This window comes from Myxocyprinus asiaticus, chromosome 13 (assembly GCF_019703515.2).
Source record: "Myxocyprinus asiaticus isolate MX2 ecotype Aquarium Trade chromosome 13, UBuf_Myxa_2, whole genome shotgun sequence".
NCBI classification, from domain to species: domain Eukaryota; kingdom Metazoa; phylum Chordata; class Actinopteri; order Cypriniformes; family Catostomidae; genus Myxocyprinus; species Myxocyprinus asiaticus.
The window spans coordinates 2,996,725-3,021,254 of record NC_059356.1 but is presented as its reverse complement, the minus strand read 5'-3'; the positions used below and the strand labels follow the sequence as shown (position 1 = coordinate 3,021,254).

Below are 24,530 nucleotides of genomic sequence, written 5' to 3'. Positions count from 1 at the left end.
ATGCCATAGTGTCCTATGTACAATATTACAATAACCAGAGGTTTAGAATTCACCCTATTTAGGTTGGTTGATCAACTTCATGTTGTCCTAAACGGAAATTCCATATCGAGCCTGTACATTCTAAGTACACTTGAACTAATGCCAATTTATTAGTCGGAGCTCTAAAGTCTCAGTCGGTGTGCCCCATGCTCCACCCAAAGCTGATCTTTAATCCGCTACTAACCTGGTCGTAGATTTGCGGAAACATGGACTTAACGTAATCTACTAAAGACAATAATTTCAGGGTAAATTAAAATAAACTCAAATGTAACAATTTATTTACCAGGTAAAATAATACATTCATCAAATCCAATTAGACAATAATAAGTCAAATTCAAACATTTATCTAAACATAAGAAATAAGAATTGCATACCTGGTAGAGAAAACTACACACAGCAATTGTGCGGGAGATCTGACTACAGATTCCCCAAACTCCTTTGTCATCTCTCCTTAAGTACCAAACGATTCTATTGTTATATCAGGATTTGGTTTACAATTTAGGGGGTTGTAAGTAGAACTTTGAAACTTGTAATTGAGTAGGTCGTTTTATGTTTACAAAGAATACACCTACTCTGCATACAGCATATGGTTCTTGTGAGAGACCTGGGAGGGGCATGCACCTGATAGAATACAGTATTTTACTAAGATCTTAAATCTTACTTGTGATTTGACCTTTCTGAAAGGGAATGAGACCGTTTTACCAGTTGCACTGAGACCTCTTGAATGATACCAAACATGTATGATCAGAATACCTTTTACATTACTAAGGGACATGGGTTGAGAATCCAAAAGTTTGTGAACATAAAGTTGTACTGGTAGTTACATGGAAGGAACTGAAAAATGAAAACATGGTCTCACTTTTAACTTCTCCCCCTTAAATACAGTTTGGATGACAGCAATGTTTCCTCTAGAGCAGGGAGCACTTCCTCTTTCTCTTCTTGACAGGAGGAGGGCACAATACGGCCCAGATGGCCTCGTCAGACACCGTCTTAAGGCCACACTGTGTGAGTGCTGAGCACTCCAGATACTTCACAGCCCCTGAGAGATGAAGACAAGTGTCATTTAACAAGTGATATTTCAGCATGTAAATTGATTTCAAGTGTGAATTATGAGAAGAGACTGATGACTTAAGCTGGAAACACTAAATGGGTGCATCTCATGAAAGCTTTTAAGTCCATTCATAATGTTTAAATTTCACATATATATATATATATATATATATATATATATATATATATATATATATATATATTACACATACATACACACACACTGGCGGCCAAAAGTTTGGAATAATGTACAGATTTTGCTCATATGGAAAGAAATTGGTACTTTTATTCACCAAAATGGCATTCAACTGATCACAATGTACAGACAGGACATTAATAATGTGTAAAATTACTATTACAATTTAAAAATATTTTCAGAACTTCTACTACTACTACTTCAAAGAGTTTTCATAAAAAAATCCTCCACATGCAGCAATGACAGCTTTGCAGATCCTTGGCATTCTAGCTATCAGTTTGTCCAGATACTCAGGTGACATTTCACCCCACACTTCCTGTAGCACTTGCCATAGATGTGGCTGTCTTGTCGGGCACTTCTCACGCACCTTACAGTCTAGCTGATCCCATAAAAGCTCAATGGGGTTAAGATCCATAACACTCTTTTCCAGTTATCTGTTGTCCAATGTCTGTTTCTTTGTCCACTCTAACATTTTCTTTTTGTTTTTCTGTTTCAAAAGTGGCTTTTTCTTTGCAATTCTTCCCATGAGGCCTGCACCCCTGAGTCTTCTCTTTACTGTTGTACATGAAACTGGTGTTGAGCGGGTAGAATTCAATGAAGCTGTCAGCTGAGGACATGTGAGGCGTCTATTTCTCAAACTAGAGACTCTGATGTAGTTATCCTCTTGTTTAGTTGCACACCTGGCCTTCTGCATCTCTTTCTGTGCTTGTTAGAGCCAGTTGTCATTTGTCTTTGAAGACTGTAGTGTACACATTTGTATGAAATCTTTTTTTTTGGCAATTTCAAGCATTGTATAGCCTTCATTCCTCAAAACAATGATTGACTGACGAGTTTCTAGAGAAAGCTGTTTCTTTTTTGCCATTTTTGACCAAATATTGACCTTAAGACATGCCAGTCTATTGCATATTGTGGCAACTCTAAAACAAACACAAAGACAATGTTAAGCTTAATTTAATGAAACAAATAGCTTTCAGCTGTGTTTGATATAATGGCAAGTGATTTTCTAGTACCAAATTAGAAATTTAGCATGATTACTCAAGGATAGGTGTTGGAGTGATGGCTGCTGGAAATGGGGCCTGTCTAGATTTGATCAAAATTAGTTCAAATAGTTATGGTGCTGTTTTTTTACATCATTAATGTCTATACATTGTGATCATTTGAATGCCACTTTGGTGAATTAAAGTAACAATTTCCTTCCGAAACAGCTAAATCTGTACATTATTCCAAAATTTTGGCTGCCTGTGTGTGTGGATATATATCCACACACACACACACACACACACACAAGCTTGGGGAGTATATATATATTGTATTGCCAATTTTATGACAATTAAGCACATTTTATAAATAAAATGTAAATCAATGTATCCATGTTATGCAAAAAATTACAAAGATAATTTAACTGATATTCACATCAATTAAAATCATAACATTTTTTAAATACTTTTAAATAAAATTACTCAAATACAATAACGTCTCGGTTACTGTCGTAACCTCCATTCCCTGATGGAGGAACGAGATGTTGTGTCAATGTAGTGACACTAGGGGTCGCTCTTGAGAGCCCCGAACACCTCAGATCTTTGAGAAAAGGCCAATGAGAATTGCCGAGTGGATTTTGCATGCCACTCCCCCGGACATACAGGTATAAAAGGAGCTGGCTCGCAACCACTCATTCAGGTTTTGTGCTGAGGAGCCGAGACAGGGTCCCGGCCATTTCAGTGGGTAGTACAGCATTGTGGCAGGGGGGACACAACATCTCGTTCCCTCCATCAGGAAACAGAGGTTACAACAGTAACCAAGATGTTCCCCCTATATGAAATGCCACAACTAGCTGAACCGTGTTACGTGGACTGCCGGTGCCGGTGCAAGCAAGCTGCTGCATGCGTAGTTGCAGGTGCATCGGTCTGCACGTAGCCTCCCCCAGTGCCCCAAAAAACGTTGTATAGTTCCCCACATCCCGGGGGGGAATAAGAGATGTATCTAGTATGGAAGCAGGCCACACCAGCCTTTTCTCTCCATGTTTTCTCTCCACAGAGTATTCAGTTATTCGGCTGGGGCTATTTTAATGCTCAATAAATGCACCAGGGAAGGTGTTCTTTTCCTATCCTATTCTTTCAGGGGGAAAAGACCCCGTGGAGACCACATCCTGCCCAGGGGGGTAACATGTGGCAAGCACATCATGTGGGCTCAGAGCCGCACATGGAAGAGGTGCGGTGGTAGGTCCTGCCTGAAAGGGGAGCAGCTCTACAAACACAGCGACCGGGACAGAGAGGGCTCTGTTGAAGGGAGACGCAGGTCTGCCAACAGGGAGACCGTACTGCGGAAAATACATCACAGGGGGTTACCGGAGTAACCGGCACCTGTGGAGCACCTACCTCAGTAAGGGTATATTAGCACTTGTACTGGTTCTGGCTGGGAATTCCTCTGCTGAATTCGCAAGCCACAGGGCTAGGGAGGAAGGACATCCAGGGTTCACGGGTTCGTGAACTCACATGGGAAAAGAAGCGCACATCTTCACCTCTTTGGAGGGGAAAGGCACTATACGCAAGCGATACACCCGGCCAGCTGTCCGTATTCCCGAACTTACCTGTTCGTACCTGACAGAACACGGGACGAAACCGGCCCAACCCGGAGATTGTAAAATCTTGTGAAGGTATTGGGTGTCACCCAGCCTGCTGCCCTGCACATGTGCCCACGAGGATGCCAGACTCCTTGTGGAGTGTGCTCGTATTCCCGAAGTGGTGGGCACGGCTTGGGCCTGGTATGCCATAGCGATGGCATCCATGATCCAGTGGGCAAGCCTCTGTTTGGAGACAGCGTTCCTTTTCCGCTGTCCACCAAAGCAGACAAAGAGCTGCTCAGAGCGTCTAAAGCTCTGCGTGTGATCCAAGTAGATGTGCATAGTATGCACCGGACACAGCAATGACAGGGCTGGGTCTGCCTCCTCCTGGGGCAGCGCATGCAGGTTCAACACCTGATCCCTGAAGGGGGTTGTGGGAACCTTGGTCATATAGCCCAGCCGGGGTCTCAGGATTATGTGAGTGTCACCCAGACCGAAATGGACATTAAGCTGGCCTAAGGGCGAGCTGGTCTCCTCTCGGAACTCGCGGGGGGCAAACGAGCATGCTGGAGAATGGGAGGTCCATGGGGATTTACCCAGCAGAGCAGCGCCCATTGAAGCCCCCAAATCACCTCCAGTGGCAGCCGGGCCTGCCTCATACCCGGAGGTAAAAGCTTTTTAAGAGGTGAATGGAACAGCAGTAGTATTCAGCTTGCTGATAGTACAACTGCTCGGCTCCGAAGAAAAAATCTGAAAGAGTGGTTGCGAGCCAGCTCCTTTTATACTTGTATGTCCGGGGGAGTGGCATGCAAATTCCACTCGTCAATTCTCAATGGCCTTTTCTCAAAGATCTGAAGTGTTTGGGGATCTTAAAAGCGACCCCTAGTGTCACTACATCAACACAACGTCGAGTGAGTGACAGAAGGGGAAAGATAATTTTTGCATTGTTACATATTCTTTCCAATTAAGCCATTTCAATTTTATAACTGAATTTCATAATTTATCCCTGTAACACAAAAACATCAAAGTTAATTTAACTCAAGAGTCATGTGATGCCATGCGAGGTTCGGACATGTGAATGGCAAGCTCTACGCACTTTGCTAGTTTTAATACTTTTTATGTCATAAACCGGTGAGATTTGACACACCCTGTTCCTTAACTGTTCTAGGAAGACAATATGTCAAAGAATTCAAAATCCTCGGGCTCCGGAGACATTAACAGACACTTACGTGCTCAAGCTGATGCCCCTGAGCAGCAGGCTGCAAGCCAGGGAGCCGATTTGGCTGGAGAAGTGAGGGAAATTCGGCAAGAATTCTTGAACATGTTGGCAATGCTGACGATGGTCGTTGCTGACTTGAAGGATCTTGCTGTAATACGTCTATCGATCACTGCCATGGAGACGAAATTCACCGAGGTGGTTACAAGAGTGGGCGATGTCAAGAAACGGATCGATTATCTGGAGTCATTGATGAGGACGAAGAAGGTTGGGATATGGTGAAATTCCTGGATGGGCTCTTCCCGGGTCTGCTTGACATAACAGGCCATAAGCTGGAAATCGAGCGAGCTCACGGGGTTCCGGCTCGGCGATCCGCTGAGAGAGACAGGCCCCAATCAATTCTGGCCACATTTCTAAGATCATCCGATAAAGATCTTGTGTTACGTGAGGCGAGAAGTAAAGGAAGGCTTTCTTGGAAGAACCACAGCATTTTCTTGTTCCCAGACTTTGCGAATTTGACAAAAGAGAAACATGATCGATTCAAGGATTGCAAGAAACTCTTACATCAACGGAAGGTCACTTTTGCACATGATGTTCACGGCCAAATTGAGAATAGATGCTAAGGATGGCTGCAAAATATTTACATGTCCCCTGCAAGCGATGTCCTTCATAAAGTCAATGGACTGAGAACGTTATTTTGTGGTACTCACATTGCAGGCGAATGGACTGACTCACTGAACATTCACTTGACCATCCGAGGAAACTGTGAGCCTTTTTGTTTCTTTTTGTGCTGGTTCCACATAGAGGTTCCAAGTGCTGGACACATAGAGAACCGCCCCAAAGTGAGTTCAGCAGAAGTTTATTAATAGACCAGCGTGCAGGGTTAAGACTTATCTTGTCATGATTCAGCTTAATCCCCTCTTTCTCAAAGTAATCGTCGATGTAAGATTATTTGTCTGCATCTGTCACAACGTGTGTGGGGAATCCACTGGCCTCTTGTTTGAACTGTAAATTTTTTTAACATAATCACAAAACAATGTTTCTGATCGTTGAGGGAAATGCCATACCTTGTCCACCTTCATTACATCATAACCCTTCTCCACAGCCTTTAACAGTTCGATTCTGACCCAGCAGCCTGAAATAGCCCTTTTCTCATCAGTGTGTCTAAACGGGATGGTCTGACTCTGCTGTTCTGCACATGTGTGGCAGAGCGGAAATATAAGCTTGCCACCAGTCTTAGGGAAGGACGGGGGTGAAGCAGTTTTCGCGGGGGCAGTACTGTGGCTTTGACAAATCCATAATAATTTGCAAGAGGCTCAAAATCCTTGAAAATTATTTGGGGGTGTCCTATGGGTTAGCATTTCTTGGCCTGGCAAAAGGGGTACAAACATGTAAAGTCAACATATCGTATTTTTCCCCCTTGGTCAGCTTTATGATACAGCTTGTACTTGTTAGTACGACCACCAAATAGAGCGTTGCGTGGTTTCAATCTTTCAGGATGTGTGTAAGTGAACATAAATGCCATTACATCAACATCAGTCTGTTTAACAGTGTTCCAAGCACACTCCCACATCACTTCTACCTCCAACCCATATGCACGCTCTAAAATTTCAACCTTGTCATCAAACTGTCTTCTGAGTGTGCCATAAGGCAGTTTTGATAATGGGTGTAAATGGTTAGGATTATAACGACATTCATGCCTGTGAAACATACAGCCGTTGAATTCGAGAAACTTTTTTTACACTGTCCTTTCCATAATAACCATCAAGATGGTATTTTCCAATCACCATCTCACCGTGGTTTAACACATGCTGAATGTCTACGCCGTGTGTTGTTTTAACATATTCAAGCCATTCAATGGAAATGATTGAGTATGTCTTGTTCTGACTGGTGTATGCGTTGTTATGGGTCAGAGCTAGGGTGTCTTTTGGTAGTAGGTTTTATACACTGCCATACAACATGCTGCTAAAGTGGTGTATCTAAACGGATCAAGTTTGGTACACTGAATTAATTCATCAAGGTACTTCATGCAAGCATCCCTGAGCAAAGCGAATTCTTGCCATACAGCAAGTTCTTTTTTAAAATCAAACACTTTACCTGAGACTGTAACATACCACTCATCAAACAGAGCCCTCTCTTTGTCAGACATTGTCTCATAGCCATAGAAATACACTATATTGCCAAAAGTATTCGCTCATCTGCCTTTAGACGCATATGAATTTAAGTGACATCCCATTCTTAATCCATAGGGTTTAATATAACGTCGGCCCACCCTTTGCAGCTATAACAGCTTCAACTCTTCTGGGAAGGCTTTCCACAAGGTTTAGGAGTGTGTTTATGGGAATTTTTGACCATTCTTCCAGAAGCGCATTTGTGAGGTCAGACACTGATGTTGGACGAGAAGGCCTGGCTCGCAGTCTTCACTCTAATTCATCCCAAAGGTGCTCTATCGGGTTGAGGTCAGGACTCTGTGCAGGCCAGTCAAATTCTTCCACACCAAACTCGCTCATCCATGTCTTTATGGACCTTGCTTTGTGCACTGGTGTGCAGTCATGTTGGAACAAGAAGGGGCCATCCCCAAACTGTTCCCACAAAGTTGGGAGAATGGAATTGTCCAAAATCTCTTGGTATGCTGAAGCATTCAGAGCTCCTTTCACTGGAACTAAGGGGCCAAGCCCAGCTCCTGAAAAACAACCCCACACCATAATCCCCCCTCCACCAAACTTCACAGTTGGCACAATGCAGTCAGACAAGTACCGTTCTCCTGGGAACTGCCAAACCCACACTCGTCCATCAGATTGCCAGATGGAGAAGTGTGATTCGTCACTCCAGAGAACGCGTCTCCACTGCTCTAGAGTCCAGTGGCGGTGTGCTTTACACCACTGCATCCGATGCTTTGCATTGCACTTGGTGATGTATGGCTTGGATGCAGCTGCTCGGCAATGGAAACTCATTCCATGAAGCTCTCTACGCACTGTTCTTGAGCTAATCTGAAGGCCACATGAACTTTGGAGGTCTGTAGCGATTGACTCTGCAGAAAGTTGGTGACCTCTGCGCACTATGCGCCTCAGCATCCGCTGACCCCGCTTTGTCATTTTACATGGCCTACCACTTCGTGGCTGAGTTGCTGTCATTCCCAATCGCTTCCACTTTGTTATAATACCACTGACAGTTGACTGTGGAATATTTAGTAGCGAGGAAATTTCATGACTGGACTTGTTGCACAGGTGGCATCCTATCACAGTACCACGCTGGAATTCACTGAGCTCCTGAGAGCGGCCCATTCTTTCACAAATGTTTGTAGAAGCAGTCTGCATGCCTAGGTGCTTCATTTTATACACCTGTGGCCATGGAAGTGATTGGAACACCAGAATTCAATTATTTGGATGGGTGAGCGAATACTTTTGGCAATATAGTGTATCTGTTCGGGTATGGTCCTATGTAATTCTAATTTTCTTATCTGTTGAAATTGTGCGGAAAATAACCTTTCTCTGCGCAGGTTAGATTTAACGCAGCAGATGTCATGGCCAAACGCATAGGGATGAATGAATAACTGTCAATAAAGTGCTGTTTGAATGTGTTGTCAAACATTAAAATTAGCCGACATCCTTGCATCATGATTTTAAGTGTGAGCCCTGCTTTTGTGAAATATTCCAAAAGTATAAAGTTATCAAAACCAGAAGCATTGTGGGCAATCCATGTGAAATTCTGATAACGTGGATGTCTAAACCTTTTAAAGTCATTCTATACAGTCTGGACCAGCGGCTGTGAACTCCTCCCCTTTAAATGTAATGGCGCAAATGAAGTTTGCAACGTGTTAACCATTTACATACTGTGTCTCAAAATCATAGAATATGTACTTGTCGCTAGGTGTCTCGAGCTTTATTGGTTGTATAAAGCATTGATGTACACTGTCATTAATCAATTCCTCACCACAATGGATACACCGTTCAGCTGCACACTTGTGTGGTTTGGGGTTGGTGGCACTGACATGATAACGTCTATTACATTATTGGCAGTATTTTGTAACAGCACACTGTGCAAACTTGACCTAATGGTGGTTGCTTATGCGCATCATCAGTACTGCAAACAGTCCCTGCATTGCTTTGTTTTGACGGGGCACTTATACCAATCAGGACCATTGCTGATATTGCAGACGTATTTGCAACGATGATTTCTACGGTTAGTAAAACCCTGGTAGCAGTAGTCACACACATATGGAGTGCCTATGAATGCATTCAACTTCTTAATCATAAAATAGTGGCCATTGTGCAGGATCAAGAACACTGTCTTCTGATGATGTGCGTCATTGAATGTATACTTCTCCAACACACCAGTGCATGACCTATGGAAGACCACTATTTTAATGTGTAACATATGTTCAAACTGTGTGATGTCATTAAACCCTATCTTATGCTGTTCTGAATACCCTGCCATCTTCTGCATCGCCGCTGCTACAGGTTCTAGACCTGTGTGTGGTTTTTGAGGGTTTAGAAAATGTGCCAAGCAGATTGCAAAACAAAGATTATTTGAAGTGTTGATGGGGCAAAAGTGTACTCCTTGCTATAGTCACATTTAGATCCAAACTATCATCAGCCGCACATCAGATTTACTTTGCATTATCTTTTCAACCTGATTTGTGAAGACATCCACACTGTAATCATTGCTAGGTGACAAGACAGTGTTAACATCAGTGGTTAGACTAGGACCTCTCAATGTTACTGTATGTTAACCCATCATCCCCAGCCAACTGTCTGGTAAATGACATTATTTCAGACAAAATATCCTGCAAAAATATAGTGTAGGCTGCTAAGTTTGTGGCAGATATCACACGCAGATTTATACACCGACGTATTTCCAAACTATTGAATCTGAGTCTCGGGACCACAGTATAACCACCAATATCACCACCCTCTCTTACAAGCATGTCAATATCAGTGGGGGTTAATTCCATATTTGGTACTGTAGGATCAAATGAATGATACGGATGTTTATCTGTACCCTCACCCACCTGGTGAGAATTTAAAACACAGTCTCATGCTAAACTTGGATCTGGTTCTGGTTGATCATCTGACATTGATCTCACAATGTTTCATATTTCTAGCAATGTACCAGTTGTAGTCTCAGATCTATTCATATCTTCCACTGTCTGAATTAAATAGAGCAATGTTTCTGTGTTGCTGCACTGTTCAAGGGGGATCTCACTGTTGTTGCATCGTCTAAACCTAACTGCTGGCCCTAATCACAACCATCTAACTCCCGACAACGTTTTGCCATTTTTAAATCAGATCTTTTTTTTATTTAAACCACATGTAGGGCTGTACACTTAAAATAAGTATGGAAATAACTTATAGGAGTTCTCGGAGCAGCCAGTGTAACAGAAAGTTGCAGAGTGTCTTCTGTGTTTTAACTACAGCATCTTAAACCATTATTTAAACAACAAATTCAGGATGTAAGTAGTCATGTAGGTGTGAAAAGCATACCAGGAAGGAACAATGGTTAGAGGTAAGACATCATTAACATAAACACACCATAAACTATCATTGACATCCGACAACTGGCCAATATATCCCAGGAAGATCATGTCCAAACAATATTCTTTAACATGTCCAGACTATCTTCTACCCCATCAGCCTGGAAGGACATGCCACCACATACGTACCTGTCAATCAGGAGTGACAGGTGTCATAAATCAATCAATTTGACATTTTGACACATAGTATAGGTTATGACTACTAGTGTTTCTTCAAGAAATGCATCTTTCCCTGCAGGAAGCTGGAACATTTAGGAAGATATGGGATGGACATGTTTTCTTTAGTGCTGGCTCAAGTAAGAGCAGGGGAGTCATTACACTGATAAGTAAGCATCTACAATTCAAATGGATCAATAGATTAAAGATAAATTAGGAAGTCATTATTGATTTAGCAGAAATTCAGGGGCAAAGGTTGATTTTGGTTAATATTTACACTCCTAACGCTGATGATCAGGGCTTTTTATAGATCTTGAAGGGATGTTAGAAGCTGCTGGAACCCCTCATGATGTCCAAGGACTCAGTCCTTGATCACAATGAAGCAAAATTGTGTAAGCCCCCTAGAGCAACATTGACGCTTCACAGGGTGTGTAAATACCTTGGTCTTACAGATATTTGGAGACTTTTGAACCACATATGGAGAAAAAGAAATCATATAGTTGGCGGTTTAATGTATCCCTTTTGCAAAATCCTGAATTCCAACCAAAGTTAAAGGCTGAAATCAATGTTTATATCAAAACCAATTGGTCCTCATTATCCTCTGTATTGTGTCGCTTGGGAGGCACTTAAGGTGGTTCTTAGGGGTCGGATCAGACAGTATGCCTCATTCACCAAAAAATACAAAGCACAAGAACTTGTGGAGTTGGAAGGGAATATTAAAAGTCCCGAGGCAGAGCTGAAGCACTGAATGTCATCTAATGGCCTCAGAGAATTGACCCGATTGAAATATAGATATAACACTATTTTGTCGCAGGTGGTGGAGTTTTGGCTATTCAGGACAAGACAGTCATACTTTGAGTCAGGGGACAAAGCAGGGAAGCTTTTGGCAAGATATATAAAGCAGAGAGGGTCTTTTTCTACCATTCCATCTGCTGGTGGTAAAATATTTACCTTGGCCATTGATATTAATAATACTTTTAAAGAATTCTATCTTGATCTCTATAGTTCCATATCTTCGTCTACTGATGAAGATATTAGAAACTTTGTGGAACAATTAGAATTCCCTAAACCGACGACTGAGCAAAAAAATTCACTTGATTCTGAGATAACCTTGGAGGAGCTTGGCGAGGTCATTAAGGCCTTGCCTACAGGCAAGGCTTCGGGGCCAGATGGCTTTGCCGCTGAATTTTTTAGATCTTATGCTACAGAATTGGCTCCACTTTTGTTTGAAGTTTATACTGAATCATTAAAGAATGAAAAGATTCCTCCAACCATGACACAAGACTGGATCAGTCTGATTCTTAAAAAGGATAAAGAGCCAAGCGAGTGTAAGAGTTATCGTCCAATTTCCCTGATCCAGCTAGACGTAAAAATATTGTCAAAAATTCTGGCTAACCGATTAAGTAAAGTTATGACATCTCTTATACATATAGATCAGGTTGGGTTTATTCAGGGCTGCAGCTCTTCTGATAACATTAGGCATTTCATCAATATCATGTGGTCAGTGGCGAATGATCAGACTCTGGTCGCTGCCATCTCACTTAATGCCGAAAAGGTGTTTGATATGGTAGAATGGGATTATATTTTTAAGATTTTGGAAATATATGGGTTCGGGATTACTTTTATTGGATGGATTAAGTTACTTCATAGACACCCGGTAGCGGCGGTACAAACAAATGGATTACTTTCAGATTATTTTACTCTGGATAGGGGCATCCGGCAGGGTTGTCCTCTTTCCCCCTTATTGTTTGGTCTTGCCCTGGAATCATTAGCAGCTGCGATAAGAAAGGAAAATGATTTTCCAGGGGTGGTGGTGGGAGGTATGGCGTATAAGCTTTTGCTTTACGCAAATTATATTTTATTATTCGTCTCCGACCCCACTAGATCTATGCCTTCCCTCCACAGAATTATTAATTCCTTTTCTAAATTCTCAGGATACAGAGTCAATTGGTCTAAATCCAAAGCTTTGACTCTGACAGTGTACTGCCCAGTAACAGTTTTCAGCCAGGTGCCTTCCAGTGGCCCAAACAGGGCATTAAGTATTTGGGCATTTTATTCCCAGCAAATTTGTGTGATTTAGTTAGAGTTAATTTTAACCCTTTAATAAAAAGGTTTTTGAGCGATGTGTGCAGGTGGGCTTCATTACATTTATCTATGATTGGGAAGGTTAATGTTATTAAAATGAATTGTATTCAAAAATTCAACTACCTGCTACGATCTCTCCCTGTAGATGTCCCACTCACTTATTTCAAGCAATTTGATAGCATAGCGAAGTTCTTCATTTGGAATGGTAAGCGTCCTAGATTACATTTCAATAAGTTACATAGGCTGATTGAAAAAGCTGAGCTAGGCCTACCCAAGATTTTATTTTATTATTATGCATTTGGTCTCAGACATTTGGCTCACTGATCGCTTCCACCTGAGAGAGCCTCTCCCTGGTTTTGTATTGAACGGGAAGTTCTTGACCCTATTTCACCATTGCAAAGCTTATCAAACTAATCGGAGAAGTTAAATTATACCCAGTTATCTCGAATTTGCACTCGGTATGGACAAAGGTGTCCAGTGTGTTTAATTTGGACATTTATTTAAATGTTGCCTCGAGCATATGGCTGAACCCAAAATTATGTATTAATAAGTCCCCTATCTGCTGGTCAGAGTGGATTGTGAGGAAGGTTAATATGTTCGGTGACCTATATGAGACTGGAGTGTTGGGATCCTTTGAAAATTTTGGTTCAACCTTTTGGGATTCCCAGATCTCAGTTCTGTAGGTATTTACAGCTGCGCCATCTGCTCTGTTCTATTTTTGGGAGTAGCATACATCCCCCTAAAGCGGCGGATACTCTGGAAGTGGTGTTTACTGCTTTTGGAAAAGGTCATGAGGCATCAGTGTATTACTCCCTACTTATTCTGGGGGATGAAGCTTTAACTTCTTTCAAGAGATTATGGGAGAAAGATTTAAATTTGGTATTGGAGGAGGGAGTGTGGGATAGGATTCTAAAAAACATCAAGTCTGTATCTAGAGATGCAAGGGTGCGCCTTATGCAATTCAAGATTTTACATAGATTCTATTGGACCCCCTCTAGATTGTATAGGCTTGGTCTTAAAGACACACCCACCTGCTGGCAATGCCAATCAGAAAATGGAGGCACAACCCATGTTTTGTGGTGGTGTGTTAAGATCCAAGAATTTTGGTTGAAGTTTCAGAGTTTAATGTGTGACGTACTGGGTACTCAAATTTCATTTTGCCCTAGACTCTGTATTTTAGGCATTGGGGCGGTCATCAATATAGGGGATAAACACATCAAAAATTGGGTCCTGACCAGTGTTATGATAGGCAGGCAGATTATTTAAGGGGATGGAAGTTAGCTGGAACGCCCTCATTTCGGGAGTGGTGCGCGGAGATGGAGAGGGTGGCAGCTTTCAAGGAGGTGTCATGTGGAAAGCTGGGGTTTCTGGAATTCGTTTGATGGGAAATGGGGCAGTTATTTAGCGTTTTTGGGGACTCTCGGGGAGGGCCTGTGGAGAGAGAAGTAATAGTTTTAAATGTGTATGATTATTATTTTGTGTGTGTGTGTGTGTGTGTATACTTACACTACCGATCAAAAGTTTTGAAACACTCATTCTTTATTATAATTATTATTTCACATTTTAGAATAATAGTAAAGTCATCAAAACTCTGGAATAACATAAATGGAACTATGGGAATTATGTTGTAACTAAACAAAATCCAAAATAAATCAAAACTGTGTTGTATTTTAGCATCTTCAAAGTAGTCACCCTTTGCCTAGAATTTGCAGACATGTACTCTTGACATTTTCTCAACCAGCTTCTTGAGGTATCACCCTGGGATGCTTTTTAAACAGTATAGAGTTCCCATTGGGCACTTATTGGCTGCATTTCTTTATTATTTGGTCCAAGTCATCAATTTCAAAAACTTTTTTTTATTTTATTAAATTTTAGTTTTATAATTAAATAAATTAATTATAGATGTTGGCACAAATATATTTTTGTCTACAAAACTAATTTCAAACATCTAAGCATACGCCTTCAGATCAAAAGATTTTTAAGATCATAAGAAACATTTCAGTCAAGTGTTTCAAAACTTTTGACTGGTAGTGTATATGCTGGATGTTTGTTAGGGGTCAGAGTAGGGTTGGTGATTGAGGAGGGAGAGGGGTAATAGTGGGGCATAATGTTGATTCAGTGTATACATGTTTTGTTTTTCTTTGCTGTATGTACGTATCAATAAAAAATGTTAATCGGAAAAAGTTAATTTAACTGATACATCATTTATATTCTTATAAAAATATATTTGTATAATAAAATATTCTATTACAGTACTTATATTTTTGCATTATGAGATTTTCATGACAATTAAGCACAATTTATCATTTAAACAATTTAGTACTTTATCCCTGTAATGGCAAAAAATAAATAAATAATAATAATAATAATTTATGTTATATTTACGTCATTTAAAATCTTACAACATTTATTTTTTACAAATAAAACAATCTACTACAGTAATGAAAACGTTTGTATTGTGACATTATTTTCATGACAGTTAAGCATATTTGAATGTAATAATTTATACCTGTAATGCAAAAAAATTTAAAAGATAATTTAACTGGTTTTTCATATTTTTCAAATAAAATTATTCAATTATAGTAATGAGAATCACCAACAAACCTGAGAATTGAGAATTACAAATTCAAATGTAAATCAGTACATCTGGATGCATTACAGTAATTAGAATGTGCTTAATTGTCACATGAGGGGAAAAAAAGGCTTTGTTTACTTCATTTAAAATATGATCTCTTATTTTTTTTTTTTTTTTTTTTTATGATTTTGAAACTAAATGTGACCTGGGCATGTTTACATGAGATTCCCCCATATAAAGCAGGAAACAATATGTTTTTAAAGCGGGAAACAACACAAACCAATCTCTTTCGCCATGGCCAGCCCTTGAGGGTAAGTGATGGGTGTGAGCTTCTTCTCCTTCAGTTTCTCTATAGTGTCTTTATCATCTCTCAGATCCAGCTTGGTTCCCACCAGGATTATGGGAGTGTTTGGACAGTGCTGTCTCACTTCTGGATACCACTGCACACACGCACAACACATTCAACCCTTAACCATTCATCAAAACACCAAGTGCAAGTGGATCTGCAACTTCATTCATGCATGCACTGGACTCAACTTAAAGGAAGTAAAGCTCAAATTAATGTCTGTGTGCAGAGACTGATATGTTCTTAATAAAGACAGCTCACCTTCGCACAAATATTCTCGAAAGAGGCAGGTGTCACAAAGGAGAAGCAGATAAGAAACACATCCTATGAGACAAAAACAGTTGTGATGTAACAATAGTGATATAAAGGTGTTTAAACGCTATTTACACTGCATCAGCTCCTCCTGATTGTGTCGTGGACAGCAGAGGGAAACAATGCTCAATGTAAATAATAACATAGTTGTGCATAGTTTGTATGGTCAAATAAACCTGTTTATCAATTTTTTTTTCCAAAGGGAGAAAACCAGGTTTCTGCAGGTTTTATGAAGCTAAATTTAAGACCAACTAAAAGAAATTTAAAGGTGCACTCAATAATTTTTCCACATTAAAAAAGTTTTACTCCAAAAGAAATGAGAAGTAATTTTGAAACATATGTATAAAATCATGAGTACTCACATAAGATGAAGAGTTCAGTTATGAGTAAGGTTATAAAAGCTGTTTTATTCTACATGGGGCAGGGGCACCCTCATGGGGGCTGCCATGTTATTTCACATGACCAGCTGATTACTATTCGCTTAATCTCAGTAACCGTCTTGTTATTGGACACTTTCACTCTTGGATTAAATTAATCATGGCTGATTGTGAATTTCTACAATGGCATCAGTAACTGAAAATTATTGCATTTGAATAATGCTGCATCTACACCACTAAATGTCACTGTAAGTCCAAGATGACACCAACAAAAAGTTACTGAGTTCACCTTTAAGTAATAAATCCAAAGGGTTTTGTCATTTTATCATGTGTTTCGGGTTTTTACTGTTTCATCTGTGTGTATTTTACCTGTTGCTGCTGGCGCCTAGCTCGAGTCTGTGTTTGTAGCCTGCTAGCTTTTTTTTTGCATCGCTTATCTATCTGTTTTCAGCCTTTAATCCTTAACATCTGCCATTTTTCAGCACGAATCGGGTTTTCCCCCGCATTATTGTCTTATTTTCCACATGCATCCACTTTCTATTTTTATCGCGATTAAACTGTGTGCATTTTACAGCGCACACCTGTTTTTCTCCTCTACGTTACACAGATTATTGCATCGAACTCAAAGCACTGGTTTTCAAGAACAACCATAACAACAAACAATTGCATGAGGGATTCACATCGATCTCAAACCCTCACCGCTAAGGAACAACCAACAACAATAAACAACTGCGGTAAGTCATGGTATCCGCTCATGTTATTTCTTCCTGCATTGCATGTCACATGTTTACAATAGCCTCTTCCATCAGCACTGAGAGATTCACATGTGTTAAATGTAAGGAATTAGGCTGACGGAGAAGGTTAATGAGTTTGAGACACGCATCCGAACGCTAGTGGAGGTCAGTGAGAAAGAGAAGCCGGTAGATACTGTTTCAGATGCGGGCAGTACAGAGAGCAACACAAACACTTTCGTTCCGGCTGTAGAGCCCCTGCAGAAGGGCATTTGGGTGACGTCTCAGCGGCATACTCGCTCAGCAAAGCGACACCACTCTCCCGTTCCTGTTAGGGTTTCCAATCGATTCTCCCCACTCAGTGATGCACCCACTGAGAATCATGTTGAAAGAGCCCTTGTTATTGGTGATTCTATTGTAAGGAACGTGGAAATGGAGACTCCAGCCACTATTATTAAATGCATTTCTTGTGCCAGAGCATCTGACATCAGAACAAATTTACAAGTGCTGATTTATGCTAAAGTCCATTTTTTAAAATTGTTATTTATGTCGGCACTAATGATGTCCGGCTTCACCAGTCGGAGATCACTAGAGATAATGTTAAAGAGGTGTGTGAATTTGCAAAAACAGACACTGACACTGTAACATGCTCTGGTCCCCTCCCTGCTCGTCGTGGTAATGAGGTTTATAGTAGATCCACTGAATGGCTGGATGTATGAGTGGTGTCTGGAGAATAGAATAGGATTTATAGACAATTGGAAGAGTTTTTGGGTTAGACCTGACCTGCTAAAGAGAGACGGACTCCATCCCTCCAGGGAAGGTTCCGCTCTCCTCTCTAGTAATTTGGCTAATAGTCTTAATAATGATAGTATCTGACTAACTGGGGACCAGGTCAGGAAGCAGACAAACTGGTTAATCCAAACATCTGCTAACTGCCTTGAGACGTCACACAGGTCACATAAACTACAACACATAGAGACCTAGATATCATATAGAGACTGTCTGTGTTCCCCAAACTACCAAACATAAAACCCTCACTAAATCATTTAGAAAAATTTTGATTAAGGTCAAACTTGAACAAAACAAAACAATTAAAGATAAACATCATATAATAATAATTATAATTTATAATTAATAATAATTTATAATTATAATTTTCTTTATTTATCACACATTATACATTTGCACATATACAGTGAAATTATTCTTTTTCACATATCCCAGCTAGGCTGGGGTCAGAGTGCAGGGTCAGCCATGATACGGTGCCCCTGGAGCAGATAGGGTTAAGGGCCTTGCTCAAGGTCCCAACAGTGGCATCTTGGTGGTGCTGGGGCTGGAATCCCTGACCTTCTGATCAGTAACCCAGAGCCTTAACTGCTGAGCTACCACTGCCCCATATAAAGATAGGGCTACTAAACATTAGATCTCTTTCTACCAAAGCACTAATTGTAAATTAAATTATTACAGATCATAGTTTGGATGTGCTCTATTTGACTGAAACCTGGCTTAAACTAGATGAATATATTAGTTTAACCCTTACCAGCCGGAGCAATTTTATTTCTGAAAACTGCCAGATACTCATAATATCTGCTAAAAGCAATATAAGCTAAAATCACATATGATTGGTTAAGGGGTTACTGGCCGTGAATAATAAATGTATCGTCATCATCATCGTCATCCTCCATTTGCCTGAGCGGAGTCAGAGAGGATATCCCGGGAGATTACCTCCAGTGTTGGACTTACTGCTTCAAATTGAAAACTGAGGTGATCTTTCGAGGTAAGACAAGTTATTTAACATGTATTGTCAATATTGTCTATTGAAAATCAAAAACTTTTGGTTACGAAGCATTTATTTGTAGGAGTAATAATAGATATTTCTGGAAAAAATGACATGACTATTGGCGTTCATTGGACAGGCAGCTAGCCTCTGTTTTTAAGCAAATTTCTGTGAAACTTGCTAAATAAAAATTAGATAGCAATACTATGTAAATTTTTAGCTAAATATCAATAACTTTTTTGGCCAATTTTGTCGCTTGTGTAAGATAGTCGAACCTTTTTAGTTATGAAGCATTCCCTATCTGTCACTCACTCGACGTTGTGTCGATGTAGTGACACTAGGGGTCACTCTTGGGAGCCCGAGACACCTCTGGTCTTTGATAAAAGGCCAATGAAAATTGGTGAGTGGTATTTGCATGCCACTCCCCCAGACATACGGGTATAAAAGCAGCTGGTATGCAACCATTCATTCAGATTTTCTCTTCAGAGCCAAACGGTCATGCTCATTGAGCTGAATTCTCACGACTGTTCATTCACCTCTGCTGGATCTGATGGCACATTTCAGCGGCTTCTCCCACCTCTGCACTGGTGCACTGCAGAGAACGCCCCTGGGCGCTTCTGCAGAAAAAGAGAGTATATTTTCTGAAAGAGTGTATTTCTCTAAAAGAGTATATTTCTCTAAAAGAGTGACACACGGAACGTCTTTTTAAAGACGCGTCTTTTTAAAGATGCCTTTCCAGTTGTATGTTATTCCTGGTTGCGGTCATTTCCTCTCAACTTCGGATGGTCATGATCATTGTCTTTCGTGTCTGGGCATGACCCACATGGAGGCAGCGTTCGTGGAGGTTCATGTTCTCACTGCGAGAACATGACCATGGCAACGTTGCAGTCGCGGCTTGCTTTTGTAAGAAAGCAAGCCACCCCAGCAGCTCCCCGCCTCGGTCTTTCTACCTATGGGTTTGAGGCCAGCGCGTCTAGCACTGGGGGCGATTTGGGGAACCCAATAGGATCGCCTCCGCCGGGTATCCCCCCGCGGACCTCCCATTCCCCAGCATGCTCGTCTGCCCCAGTCGGGCTTCCGGATGAGTCCGCCGGCTTGTCTCACGGCAAGTCTGGCCTCTTGTTCGGAGCCCACGAAGACGATGAGCTCTTGAGCACAGCATCGGAGAGCGGGCTTGTCCAGTCGGACGCAGAAGCCTCAGCTGGGCTCCCCCCCTTGGGGACGATTGCCCAGTCACAGGCTGATGCGGAAATGATGGACATGATTTCCCAGGTGGCCGCGAGCATCGTGTTAGAGTGGAACCCTCCGGTCTCCCCTGAACCCTCGTTGTTCGATGATTGGTTCCTGGGCTCAAAGGCGCCGCTCAAAGCAGCCACGTGCCACTCCGGTGCCTTTCTTCCTGGAAGTGCACAAGGAGCTGACGAAGTCGTGGGACGCACCTTTTACTGCCCGGTCCCGATTCCTCAGTTCCCCCGCCCTCACTACCCTCGATGGCGGGGCGGCCAAGGGCTAAATGGCAATTCTCCCGGTGGATAAGGTGCTTGCGGTGCACCTTTGCCCGCAGAGCGCCGCCACCTGGCGCGGACGCCTTAAGCTCCCGTCCAAGCCCTGTAGGTTCACATCGTCTCTGATGGCTAAAGCCTACAGTGCTGCTGGACAAGTCGCCTCTGCCCTGCACATCATGGCTCTCCTGCAGGTCCACCAAGCCAAGGCGTTAAAAGAACTGCACGAGGGTAGTTCCGCCCCAGATTTGATGCTGGAACTGCGCTCTGTGACCGACCTCGCTCTCCGAGCGACGAAGGTCACAGCGCGGTCTCTCGGGTGGACGATGGCCACATTAGTGGTCCAGGAGTGCCACCTTTGGCTCAACATGGACGAGATGGATGAAGCCGACAAGACACGGTTCCTTGCTGCCCCCATTTCCCAGGCTGGCCTGTTCGGCGACACCATCGAGGACTTTGCCCAGCAGTTCTCGGTGGTGAAGCAGCAAATGGAGGCTATCCGGCATATCCTGCCCCGGCGTGGCTCAAGATCCCACACCCCATCTGCTCGTCACAAAGGGCGTCCCCCTGCGGTGACTGCACCGGCTCCGCCGCAGCCCGCCTCTTCGGCCCGGCCCCGGCGTGGAGCCCACCGCAGGAAGCAGACACCACCCGTCTCACAGTCGGCTGCTAAGAACCCGCGGAGGTCTTCAAAGTGCCCCTGAGATGAAGAAACCCACTCATCTGGAGCTGATAAGAAGACCACTCCATCACCCGGTGGAGGGCCAGGTGGAGAATCTTTTGTTGCCTTTTTGTTTGATTTTGCCACACGCTCAAGTGTCTGCGGTACCCAACAGTTCAGCAAAAGAGCGGTGTCCTTCATCCCTGGGTCACATACCCAATGTGCACGGCCTTCATCACGACTACCGTCCACGGGCTTTTCCTTGCAGGATTGGCGCTCCAGCAGTGGTCTTCCCTCCCCTGAGTGCCTAGCTGTGGCACACAGCCATGCCCGATGTGGCAGTCTCCATGGGCTACGAAGACAGACCTCTTCCTCCCCCATCCCAGGCTGTTCCGGGGGTGGTCACAAGGAGCCAGGTAAGTGCTTAGATGTCCCTAGACTCAGCATGGCCACAGCGTGGTGTGGCACCTCGAGCTCCGCCCCACCGTGAGATCCCACCCGCTGGTACATCCGACGATGTTGTCCCCTTGGTCCCCATTGGCTTGCGCTTTCCAGTCTGTCGCGATGGCTCATCCGGACTGTCCGACTCGTCTACATGATTCAGTTCGCCAGTCGCCCGCCCAGGTTCAGTGGTATCCACTTCACCTTGGTGAAGGATAAAAACGCTGCTACCTTGCACGCAGAGATCGCTACCCTCCTACGGAAGGGCGCGATAGAACCTGTCCCTCCGGCCAAGATGAAGAAGAGGTTTTACAGCCCCTACTTCATCGTACCGAAAAAGGCGGTGGGTTGCAGCCAATCTTGGACATGCGAGTACTGAACCGGGCTTTACACAGATTCCCATTCAAGATGCTGATGCAGAAACGCATTCTGGCGAGTGTCCGGCATCAAGATTGGTTTGCGGTGGTAGAGCTGAAGGACGCGTACTTCCACATCTCAATCCTCCATCGACACAGACCCTTCCTGCGATTTACATTCGAGGGTCAGGCGTATCAGTACAAGGTCCTCCTTTTCGGCCTGTCCCTATCTCCTCGCATTTTCACGAAGGTCACAGAGGCAGCCCTTGGCCCGTTAAGGGAGGTGGGCATTCGCATTCTCAACTATCTTGATGACTGGCTAATCTTAGCTCACTCTTGGGACATGTTGTGCGCACACAGGGACTTGGTGCTCTCACATCTCTGGTCAACTTGGAAAAGAGCAAGCTCCTCCCGGTTCAGAGCATCTCTTTTCTCAGTTTGGAGTTGGACTCAGTCTCTTTGACAGCGCGCCTCACGAACGAGCATGCCCAGTCAGTGTTGGCCTGTTTGAAGGCATTCAAACAGAAAACAGAGGTTCCGCTGAAACTTTTTCAGAGGCTCCTGGGGCATATGGCTACCTCAGCGGTGGCCACCCTGCTCAGGTTGATGCATATGAAACCGCTTCAGCACTGGCTTCAGACTCGAGTCCCGAGATGTGCATGGCACCACGGGACACATCGCGTGGTTATCACGCCGGTTTGTCACCGTCTTTTCAGCCCTTGGACCGACCTCTCATTTCTACGGGCAGGTGTTCCCCTGGAACTGGTCTCCAGGCGCGTCGTGGTCATGACAGATGCCTCCAAAATGGGCTGGGGCGCTGTTTGCAATGGGCACGCAGCCGCCAGCCTCTGGACGGGCCCACGACTGCATTGGCACATCAACTGCCTCAAGTTGTTGGCAATTCTGCTCGCCCTGCAGAGGTTTCGGCCGTTGATTCAGGGCAAGCACGTGTTAGTTCGGACAGACAACACAGCAACGGTAGCATATGTCAACCGCCAAGGCGGTCTGCGCTCCCGTTGTATGTCACAACTCGCCCGCCGTCTCCCCCTCTGGAGTCAGCAGCACTTCAAGTTGCTGCGAGCTACTCACATCCCGGGCAACCTCAACACTACAGTGGACGCGCTGTCACGGTAGGTTACCCTCAGGGGAGAGTGGAGACTACACCCTCAGGTGGTCCAGCTGATTTGAAGTCGATTCAGACAGGCACAGGTGGACCTGTTCACCTCCCAAGAGTCCTCCCACTGCCCGCTCTCGTATGCACTGACCGAGGCCCCCCTCAGTATAGACACGCTGGCACACAGCTGGCCCCCTGGCCTGCGCAAATATGCATTTACCCCAGTGAGCCTACTTGCACAGACCCTGTGCAAGGTCAGGGATGATGAGGAGCAGGTCGTCCTGGTAGCACCCTACTGGCCCACCCAGACGTGGTTCTCGGACCTCAACCTCCTCGCAACAGACCCTCCCCCGGCAAATTCCACTGAGGAAGGACCTTCTTTCTCACAGACGGGGCGTAGACACGTGGTGGTAGACACGATCACTCAGGCTAGGGCCCCCTCTACGAGGCACCTGTATGCCTTTAAGTGGTGTCTGTTCACCAAGGGGTGTTCTTCCTGACGGCAGGAGAGGTTGGAAGGGAGGCTGTCCCCTTCCACCTTGAAGGTGTACATTGCCGCCATAGCAGCACACCATGACGCAGTCGACGGTAAGTCCTTAGGGAAGCACGACCTGATCATCAGGTTCCTGAGAGGTGCCAGGAGGCTGAATCCCTCCAGACCACACCTCGTTCCCTCATGGGACCTCTCTGTAGTTCTTCAGGGTCTACAGAGAGCCCCCTTTGAGCCTTTGCAGTCAGCTGAGCTTAAGGCACTCTCCTTGAAGAATGCCCTCCTGACTGTGCTCACTTCCATCAAGAGGGTAGGAGACCTGCAAGCATTTTCTGTCAGCGAAACGTGCCTGGAGTTCGGTCCGGGCTATTCTCACATGATCCTGAGACCCTGACCAGGCTATGTGCCCAAGGTTCCCACGACCCCTTTTAGGGATCAGGTGGTGAACCTGCAAGCACTGCCCCAGGAGGAGGCAGACCCAGCCCTGATGTTGCTGTGTCCGGTGCGCACTTTATGCATCTATTTGGATCACACACAGAGCTTTAGTGTCTCTGAGCAGCTCTTTGTCTGCTTTGGTAGACAGCGGAAAGGAAGCACTGTCTCCAAGCAGAGGATCGCCCACTGGCTCATTGGCGCCATAAATATTGCATATCACGCCCAGGATGATCCACCCCCGGTAGGGCTACGAGCCCATTCTACCAGGGGTGTAGCGGCTTCCTGGGCCTTGACCAGTAGTAAATAGTAGAAGAAGTAGTAAATAATCATACATATATTTATATCATTCTCTTCAATATGGTATATACAGTTCAGGTGTGTGATGTTATATGAATATGAATATAATATGAATTTGGATATGAATATCATATTCTGGCACAGAATGGAATTTTCGGGATTTTGGGCTCAGGCTTTAAAGAGTTAAATGAATCTACTCCCCCAGGTTATTGTTATAAACAGTAGCCTCATCTGAAGGGTCGAGGAGGAGGTGTTGCTACAATTTACAATGAAGTTTTTGG

At 43.6% G+C, this 24,530-nt stretch overlaps 1 protein-coding gene across 3 annotated transcripts in view; it reads right to left on the bottom strand.

The window, feature by feature from the left end:
* Window positions 1-326: 326 nt before the first annotated feature.
* LOC127450419 (ras-related C3 botulinum toxin substrate 1-like) overlaps window positions 327-24,530 on the bottom strand; it is a 71,475-nt gene continuing 47,271 nt past the window's right edge. For all 3 annotated transcript variants that reach the window (XM_051714528.1, XM_051714529.1, XM_051714530.1), the window contains 3 exons: window positions 16,018-16,080; window positions 15,691-15,850; window positions 327-1,078 (listed from right to left, as the gene is read on the bottom strand). In XM_051714528.1, coding sequence (XP_051570488.1) covers window positions 948-1,078; window positions 15,691-15,850; window positions 16,018-16,080 — 354 coding nt within the window. In that variant the 3' untranslated portion in view covers window positions 327-947. The remainder of the gene's footprint in view (window positions 1,079-15,690; window positions 15,851-16,017; window positions 16,081-24,530) is intronic.